General features: G+C 35.3%; 1 protein-coding gene across 1 annotated transcript in view; it reads right to left on the reverse strand.

Moving 5' to 3' along the window:
- LOC123535779 (uncharacterized) overlaps positions 1–9,420 on the reverse strand; it is a 35,904-nt gene extending 26,484 nt beyond the window's left edge. Inside the window, exons 1-5 of the mRNA XM_053527795.1 lie at positions 9,272–9,420; positions 6,560–6,702; positions 5,266–5,435; positions 4,676–4,836; positions 3,188–3,267 (exon numbers count right to left, since the gene is read on the reverse strand). Of these exons, the coding sequence (XP_053383770.1) occupies positions 3,188–3,267; positions 4,676–4,836; positions 5,266–5,435; positions 6,560–6,702; positions 9,272–9,312 (595 nt within the window). The 5' untranslated portion in view covers positions 9,313–9,420. The remainder of the gene's footprint in view (positions 1–3,187; positions 3,268–4,675; positions 4,837–5,265; positions 5,436–6,559; positions 6,703–9,271) is intronic.
- Between the last annotated feature and the right edge of the window lie 782 nt (positions 9,421–10,202).

Raw genomic sequence — 10,202 nt, forward strand, 5'->3', positions numbered from 1 at the left:
CTAGTATAGTAATACTAGTAAATATATTAAATCTCTTATATTAGAGATACACTAAAAGTGAATACAAAAAAGTGCCTTACCGACCCATGTTACCACGGAAAAATGTTTTTACTTTTTACATAGGACTTATAATAAAAAAGTTAGAAAAATACCTAAAATACTGAAAATCTAAAAATAGGATTTCTAAAAATAGACTAATTCCTGGAATTTAAGGGGAAGAAACTCAGTACAAAGGTTAAAAAAAGGTTACTTCCCTTTGGCTCTAAGCCAATCAGAATGAGATATAGTGAAAATACATCAAAATTAACCTTAAATTCTAGGTAAAAGGGGACACAATTCAAGAAAAATAGTGTCAGAGTTATGCACCTTGTGTCACATGATGTGGGTGATGAGGTGGAACATCTATTTTAAGTCTGAATCAAATCCATTCAGTAGTAATTGAGATATAGTGAAAATACATCAAAATTAACCTTAAATTCTAAGTAAAAAGGGGCATAATTCATGAAAAATTGGTGTCAGAGTTATGCACCTTGTGTCACATGATGTTGGTGATGAGGTGGAACATCTATTTTAAGTTTGAATCAAATCCATTTTGTAATAATTGAGATATAGTGAAAAAACATCAAAATCAACCTTAAATTTAAAGTAAAAGGGGACATAATTCATAAAAAATTTATGTCAGAGTTAAGCACCTTATGTCACATCATCTGGGTGGTGAGGTGGAACAACTATTTTAAGTTTGAATCAAATCCATTTAGTAATAACTGAGATATAGTGAAAATACAACAAAATTAACCTTAAATTCTAAGTAAAAGGGGACATAATTCATGAAAACTTGGTGTCAGAGTTATGCACCTTGTGTCACATGATGTGGCACATGATGTGGGTGATGAGGTGGAACATCTATTTTAAGTTTGAATCAAATCCATTCAGTAGTAACTGAGATAAAGTGAAAATACATCAAAATCAACCTTAAATTCTAAGTAAAAAGGGGCATAATTCATAAAAAAATGGTGTCAGAGTTATGCACCTTATGTCACATGATGTGGGTGATGAGGTGGAACATCTATTTTAAGTTTGAATCAAATCCATTTAGTAATAACTGAGATATAGTGAAAATACAACAAAATTAACCTTAAATTCTAAGTAAAAGGGGACATAATTCATGAAAACTTGGTGTCAAGAGTTATGCACCTTGTGTCACATGATGTGGGTGATAAGGTGGAACATGTATTTTAAGTTTGAATCAAATCCATTTGGTAATAACTGAGATAAAAGTAATAACTGAGATATAGTGAAAATACAACAAAATTAACCTTAAATTCTAAGTAAAAGGGGACATAATTCATGAAAACTTGGTGTCAAGAGTTATGCACCTTGTGTCACATGATGTGGGTGATAAGGTGGAACATGTATTTTAAGTTTGAATCAAATCCATTTGGTAATAACTGAGATAATAGATTTCGGGACGGGACGGGACGGGACGCAACAAAACTGACTCCTATATACCCCCCTCAAACATGTTTGGTGGGGGTATAAAATATTTTGGAGTACTTCAACCTGGGCTTCCACATATAAGTAATACTAGCATAATACTAGTATAGTAATACTAGTAAATATATTAAATCTCTTATATTAGAGATACACTAAAAGTGAATACAAAAAAGTGCCTTACCGACCCATGTTACCACGGAAAAATGTTTTTACTTTTTACATAGGACTTATAATAAAAAAGTTAGAAAAATACCTAAAATACTGAAAATCTAAAAATAGGATTTCTAAAAATAGACTAATTCCTGGAATTTAAGGGGAAGAAACTCAGTACAAAGGTTAAAAAAAGGTTACTTCCCTTTGGCTCTAAGCCAATCAGAATGAGATATAGTGAAAATACATCAAAATTAACCTTAAATTCTAGGTAAAAGGGGACACAATTCAAGAAAAATAGTGTCAGAGTTATGCACCTTGTGTCACATGATGTGGGTGATGAGGTGGAACATCTATTTTAAGTCTGAATCAAATCCATTCAGTAGTAATTGAGATATAGTGAAAATACATCAAAATTAACCTTAAATTCTAAGTAAAAAGGGGCATAATTCATGAAAAATTGGTGTCAGAGTTATGCACCTTGTGTCACATGATGTTGGTGATGAGGTGGAACATCTATTTTAAGTTTGAATCAAATCCATTTTGTAATAATTGAGATATAGTGAAAAAACATCAAAATCAACCTTAAATTTAAAGTAAAAGGGGACATAATTCATAAAAAATTTATGTCAGAGTTAAGCACCTTATGTCACATCATCTGGGTGGTGAGGTGGAACAACTATTTTAAGTTTGAATCAAATCCATTTAGTAATAACTGAGATATAGTGAAAATACAACAAAATTAACCTTAAATTCTAAGTAAAAGGGGACATAATTCATGAAAACTTGGTGTCAGAGTTATGCACCTTGTGTCACATGATGTGGCACATGATGTGGGTGATGAGGTGGAACATCTATTTTAAGTTTGAATCAAATCCATTCAGTAGTAACTGAGATAAAGTGAAAATACATCAAAATCAACCTTAAATTCTAAGTAAAAAGGGGCATAATTCATAAAAAAATGGTGTCAGAGTTATGCACCTTATGTCACATGGTGTGGGTGATGAGGTGGAACATCTATTTTAAGTTTGAATCAAATCCATTTAGTAATAACTGAGATATAGTGAAAATACAACAAAATTAACCATAAATTCTAAGTAAAAGGGGACATAATTCATGAAAACTTGGTGTCAAGAGTTATGCACCTTGTGTCACATGATGTGGGTGATAAGGTGGAACATGTATTTTAAGTTTGAATCAAATCCATTTGGTAATAACTGAGATAAAAGTAATAACTGAGATATAGTGAAAATACAACAAAATTAACCTTAAATTCTAAGTAAAAGGGGACATAATTCATGAAAACTTGGTGTCAAGAGTTATGCACCTTGTGTCACATGATGTGGGTGATAAGGTGGAACATGTATTTTAAGTTTGAATCAAATCCATTTGGTAATAACTGAGATAATAGATTTCGGGACGCGACGGGACGGGACGGGACGGGACGCGACAAAACTGACTCCTATATACCCCCCTCAAACATGTTTGGTGGGGGTATAAAAAGTATAATTATTACTGAATCATACATTGTAGCCAAGGTTACCTGTACAACGGCAAATAACACCATCAAAGGAATCTTCCACTTGCTTCTTTGTTAAGCCAGTCCCATAGAATTCCGTCAGTCTGCAAGAAATAAGCAAACCCTACTATGTCATATCAATAGTGGTTGTTTGACAATCAACCAAACATGTTCACCTTACGAGCCCTGTGTTACGGTCGCTTACGCATAGCCTGCACGTTTAAAGCCAATCCCTTACAACTGCGTCAGGGAGTCGACTCTTTGGCTCAGTAGTTAGAGCATTGGACTAGCACCCGAGCGACCCGGTTTCGAATTCCACTGAAGGCAGTTGGGATTTTTCGTCATAAAATGATGTGCTGTTCGATTTGTTACGGCTAAAAGTCGTAAGATGGGGGCTTGTCCGTGATACGGACTTTATCTAGTGCCAAGAATGACACTTTCTATGCCAACATGGCCTACAAGTCATCATAAACGATGATTCGTTTGAAGAGGGGAAGTGTTACGGTCCTTTATGCATAGGCTGCACGTTTGAAACCAATCTCTAACAACTGCTTTGGCTCAGTGGTTAGAGCACTGGACTGTCCACCCGGGTTCGAATCCCGCCACAGGCAGTTGGGATTTTTCGCTATAAAATGCTATGTTCTTTTATTTGTTAAGACATGCTGGAACAATTAGTACAAGAAGTATTCAGACTTTACTTTCTAGACTTTCTAGACGGTTACATTCTTAATCAAGTAATTTCTTAAAGGACAGATATTCTTGAATTAGATCGCTAAAAGTGTACTGCTCTTACATATAATTTCCTGTATTGTACTAAAACGAGACGAGGGGGCGGGCACAATACCTTCTGATTTTCGATAGAGTTTTAATGAATACTCGCTGATTTTTACAGAAAAGTATCATCCGCCACATTGATTCAGTTCACTTCCACTATCTACTTACAAAATACAATCTGATATAGGAATTATCCATGAACGATCATTTTCCAGATGTATTCAAGGCACAAATTGGCACATACGTCGTTCGAAAGTAGTATCTAATTTGCAATAACCAGACTGTAGAAAGTTCTCAGCCTTGTCACTATGTCCATATTAGGCATTTGCTCTATAAGTATTGAATAACTACAGTTGTCACTTATTATTTGCCGCGGAGAACAAAATGTCTGTAAACTTTCAGCGCTATAGTTATTTGCATCATAAAGAATTACGGCCAACTGAATACTTTAAGGTTAAAAAGTCGAAATGAGCAGCACCATGAGAAAACCAACATAGTGCGTTTGCGACCAGCATGGATCCAGACCAGCATGCGCATCCGCGCAGTCTGGTCAGGATCCATGCTGTTCGCTAACGGTTTCTCTAATTGCAATATAGGCTTTGAAAGCGAACAGCATGGATCCTGACGAGACTGCGCGAATGCACAGGCTGGTCTGGATCCATGCTGGCCGTAAACGCACTATGTTGGTTTTCTCATGGTCGGTTCAACTTTGAATTTCAGACTTGGGCTAAATCTTACGCAAACATGTTCATGACTTGTCCCGGTGTACAATAACCACACTGCGAACCATTGTAATCGGCGATCTGTTTCTGTATGGGATGTAGACCATTACGTAGGTTCCCTATATGCTCCACTGTCCGAATCTCCCAGCCGTCACAGGAATAAAGCGGTACAAGGCACTGTAACGAGATAGATGTAAAGGGGAAACATGGTGGATAAATTAATTCTTCTTTTCAAAGGAATCGATCTCAGATGTGATTCAACAACTTTGAAGCGTCAGTCATAAGTAATATTAATCGAATCAATCCAGTTTTGACAAAATAATATTAAAATAATATAAATTGCTATACAATCCAATCAACATAAAGCTGGTCCCCTTAATGACTGATCACATCTTACATTGCTTTTATCTTTAGTGTTGCTGTGGTAGCATTATGTCTTGTTATAAAGCCATCATCTAGCTAGATGAACAGTGGGTGTGCCATGGGCATACACCTAAAAAAGCCTTTTTGGTACCTGGATTTGCATTGGCCAAATGATCTGAGCTATCAATGTGAATACAAGCACGATAAAACAAACAAAATACATAGAACTAAAATTGCCCTAACCGAGTTCACAGCGTAACTCAATCGATCTTCGGAGATAGGTTCGAACAGTTTTGCTTCCACAAGGCACGTTCCACATCCTCCCGCGAAGCACATATGTTTTGTACCAACTGAAATTCTCTGGTCCCGCAAGAACGTGTTCAGGGCAGTGCTGGGTCCATACTCCGTGCCAACTGATAAAACAAAAATGCAGTTTTAAGTGTTCATATAATCGTCTGTTACACAACAGCAGTCCATATCAGCCATCGCAAATAGTACCACGTGTGGTTTAACAGTATCAGCGAACGTCAGCTGTTACAGGCTTATCGCAAACATTACAACCAAGGGTATAGTAAATGTTCGGGTTCTGTTGGATTTTAAGCCACACCCACTCAATTATAGGTTATGTGACGACCTTCGTGGCAGATAAGCTCCCACATGTCCCTTCGGGCATTATCTCACTTGAAGGAATTCTGCCGTGAAAGGCAAGTCATTCAAAGTTAACGACCTTTAACTACACGGCAAAGGAGAGCTCCTTATTCTATCTGTATCAGAACCTGCGCGATTTCAAGGTAAAAAAAGTATAGTTGTAATAACTGTTGCTCAAAGTAATGTTTAGGTAATTACAGTAAAAAGTAAGTTTGTAACTGTAACACTTGCCGTTCGCCGACACAGTTACGAGAAAATTTTACTGCTGTTACATGTTGTTCTTGTGTAACAGATGGCGTTTTTACAGAGTGCAACATGTAACACATTGTTATTCAAATACCATTTAGTTACTGTATAATGCATACTTCTTAGTAATTTAAAATATTACATCATTTAGCAAAATGTTTCCATAATTCCTGATACAGATCTATGCAAAAAGTTACTTTATCGCAATCCTTGTACATGTGGATTATGTTAAGGCTGGGGATGTCAAGTAAGACACGTGGAAACCTGGAGTCTGATATTTACAAAACGTAAAATTACGATGAAAGTGATAGGATTCAATCCTCATCACACTATTCCCACCCGAAACAGGCACTACTTAATACATTACTCAAGCACACACGACACAGTACCATCTAAATCTTTTCTTTCATATACGTCAGTGGAGAATATACTCCCTTTAACCCTTTAGTCCAGCCCAAGCCTAAACATCTTCCTGCATGCAATTTTTAACTAATAGTTTTGTAGCAGTTATTTAAATTTTTTACATAACGGCTATTTCATAACAGCTGCTCCCCGACAACACATCGTCAATGCTTGTTGTTGAGCAGTAACATGTATATGTAGATAAATTTACCTTGACTGTAGAAAAATGGTCATATCTAACCTGTGTATTGTTTTCCGTTAACCGTTAGTGTTATATTTGACTTTGTGGGACCATGAGTTCGAAACTTGAAGAAGTGACCACAATGAGCGCAGGTAGCGGCCTGGACACCACTAGATGGAGCCGGTGTCGACACGGGAACATGGCTGAAACATTAAAAGTAACTAAAAAAAAGAGACTAATAATAATAAAGATACTAAAACGTTAGAGAAGCATTTAGAATAATGGACAAAACTGCAATAGCTTTTACAAATATATGTTTACAGTTTTCATATCTATGCCAGGGACGTTATTTCAAACTGTGTCTAAACAGTGATGCTGAAAGAGCTAGCTTTAAGTTAACTTATGTTGATATTCAAACTGGTAGATTCCGACTGTTCTCAGTATTTCATTGTCATTTTAATATCAGTATTTTTAATGTTTTAACTTTTGGATTTCTTTATCTGTAATAATTGTCAACATCAAAGAACAGTACAGTACTTTTTAGCACTTAGCGAAAAACTAGGATTTTTATACAACAGAAATTATTATTAAAATCTAATTCCCATATCTGGTCTCTCTAGATTTTTAAAATGATATGAGAAATTTACATATGTCATTAGAATATAATTATACTTCTTATACATGTCGCCATATTTATATGTATTGTTGTACTGCCACATGGGTCTAAGCCATTCGAAATAGATATAAATAAACTTGAAACTTTATCAGAATCGTGAGTTGGAGTATGCACCCGGGAGACCCATACATATTCCCATATATATTCTATGATTTTATCGACATCGGGGCTCAGAGGATCATTTTCTGTTGGTCAACCTGTCTTTAAACTACGAAAATACATTCGTTCATTGAAAAACAAAACAAACGAGCGTATTATCCCCGCATCTTATGTTATTATTATCTGTGGAAGAGAGATTAAAATACTAGGCTTTCAACTAAATTTCAAACTTGTGCATGAAAGCAGCTAAACAACTAAATTTCCTTCAAAGACTTGGTTAATTCTTAAATGAAAGCACCCGACTAGTAATTTTCAAATCTTTTATTAGGTCAAACTTCAGTTACTACCCACTTATATGGCATTTCTGGTAGCAGCTGAAACTTTTAAATGTTTACACAACTTATCTCCACAATATTTCCAATCTATAGTAACGGTTAAATCTTCTAATTATGATTTAACATATTCAAACATCCCAGAAACCCCACAAGTAAGGACAACAAGGTATGGCAAGAATTCATTCCGCTTTGAGGCTGTCCGAGTGTGGAACAGTCTGTCACAGTTGATCAGTACACAAAGTTGTCCTGGAAAGGTCCCAGCTGCATCGCTTCATCTGTTCCTGCTTGTTTTAGTCAAAATAACTCGACGGTCAGATTGTTTTATGTTTGTGACGGGCAATTTAACCGTCGCGAGTGGAGATATTGCCCATAAGAAAAATAACTCAATATTCCATAGGATCGCGTCGAATTAGTCGAACTACTGCTTGTTTTATTTTTACTTTGAATGTTTTTGCTAGCCGTGTAAAATTTCTATTGCAATGCTCTTTCGCATTTGCTTTTATTGTTGCTTTTATGTACACGCCTGTTTGTAGACTGCTTCCCCTGCTGTCAGACACTGATGCCCTTTGTGCTTTTTTTTCTATTTGCCATAGAGAAGCCTATCTGTTGTCAGCTGGACGAGTACACTGAATGGACATATTAGACATTCAAACGTAAGCAAGAGCCAAGTGATCTGAAGTGTTTTGATTGTTGTATTGTGATGTTTTAAACATACTTTTTTACGTTCAAGACGAAGATTCTAACAGGAAATGAATAGATAATGCCTTTTTGTTCAAATATAGTAAAGAGATATATATTTATTGATATGTTTATTATCCAGCACTTTCTATTCAGCTAACTCACACTGTAGTGTAATATATGTCCATTTATTTTTACTTAATTGCTTCACTTTTTTACAGGTCTGTGCTTATATGTGCTAAATATATCTGTTTGCTTTTAACCATATAACCATGTCATTCTTAATCGTTGTAACGCAAATGCTTTAATTATCCGCTTATCTTTCCTTTTAGCCGCTTTATTAGTGTTAATTTCAGTTTTCTTTTGTTTGTCGTGAAAGGTCATGAGCTAATGTTATTCGTTATACTATATATCCGACGTAAAATTAAGTTTCTTGTATCTTGTATGTTTGGCGGCACTGACTGATATCAAAGTACACATCCCCCATCGCCAGGAGGCACAAGTGTTCTCCTTGACGTTGGTATGTGATTGTCAATTTTTAATGAAAGGGGACATTAAAGTTTTATAATACCTGATACCGCAAATAACGACATACAAACAGACAGTTATAATAAAAAAAATATTAAGATAAATGCATGTATGAAATTAATGTTTATTCTCTAGTGTATATCTAGTGTTTAAATGTGAATTGTTTCTTTGACCACAACCTGAAATAACATTGAATACATCATACAATCCCGTATTCGTGAAGCGCATAAACCAACTACGAGTATTTGTTTAGTCAGTGCATATAGAGTCAGTGCATATAGTTTGTTACCTACACGGGTAATTTGAAATAATGGGATGTTTTCATAAGAGATATGTTACCATTTATAACCGCGGATAACCATGCTACCGTTTGACCTACATTTATAGTGCACATTCAGCAAAAGGAATTAAATGAATAGATAAAGAACATGGTATCAAATTGAAAGAAGAACATACCTTGCATTACACACAGGACATATTATAACAGCTGACGGCATCTTCACTAAAGAACTTTTTCTCCAATAAATCTGTCACATGTACTTTGTTTACATATAGTACAATGTACTTAATCAATTATCACATGATTAATCATGTGATCAGATGACAACCGGTGTAATGGTACTTGTTTATGGTGACCACTGTGAACTAACACGGCACAGAACGACTAAAATACACCTAGGATTAAACTTTCTAGCTGAAAACTGAATCAGATATTTAATTGGTAGCCACTTGATTTTATACAACCGATTTCGAATATGCTATAAAAATACCCAAATAAAGACAATCATTTGCAGCAAATTACGGGTGTCACTGTTACATTATGTGTGTTACCCGTAAGTTCCCACCAATAATGTATGTATGTATGTATGTATGTATGTATATATGTGTGTAGTTATGTATGTATGTATGTTTGTAGATATGTTTGTAGTTATGTATAAATGTATGCATGCATTTATGCGTGTATACTGTATCTTAAAGGGACTTCACACTCAAATTTAATGCATTTAAGATCTTAATTTAGATCGATCTTGTTTCATATACAGTTCCATCTCAAAATTTAACTACAGCGAATTGTCTCATATTTTTTCGCATAACTCTATGTCGGCTAGACCAGGATCACGCTGAAACGCATATATAATTTTTCCTGAAGAAACATGATTTTGCTGAAGCGATTGTATTTTGTCATTTGAAAGAGGACAAAGAGAAAGTAATTTATGTACCTTTTTGGGTTGGAGAACCAGGACGGGAGATATACAATACAATGCAATTAACTGTAGAACAGATAAAGCGTCGACAAAAGCAATAGCTGATGTACTTCAAAGGCATGTTCAACCAAACTTAAACCCCGTATTTAGCAGATACAAGTTTAAATGCGAGAAACAATGTG

This window comes from Mercenaria mercenaria, chromosome 17 (genome assembly GCF_021730395.1).
Source record: "Mercenaria mercenaria strain notata chromosome 17, MADL_Memer_1, whole genome shotgun sequence".
Lineage (NCBI taxonomy): Eukaryota > Metazoa > Mollusca > Bivalvia > Venerida > Veneridae > Mercenaria > Mercenaria mercenaria.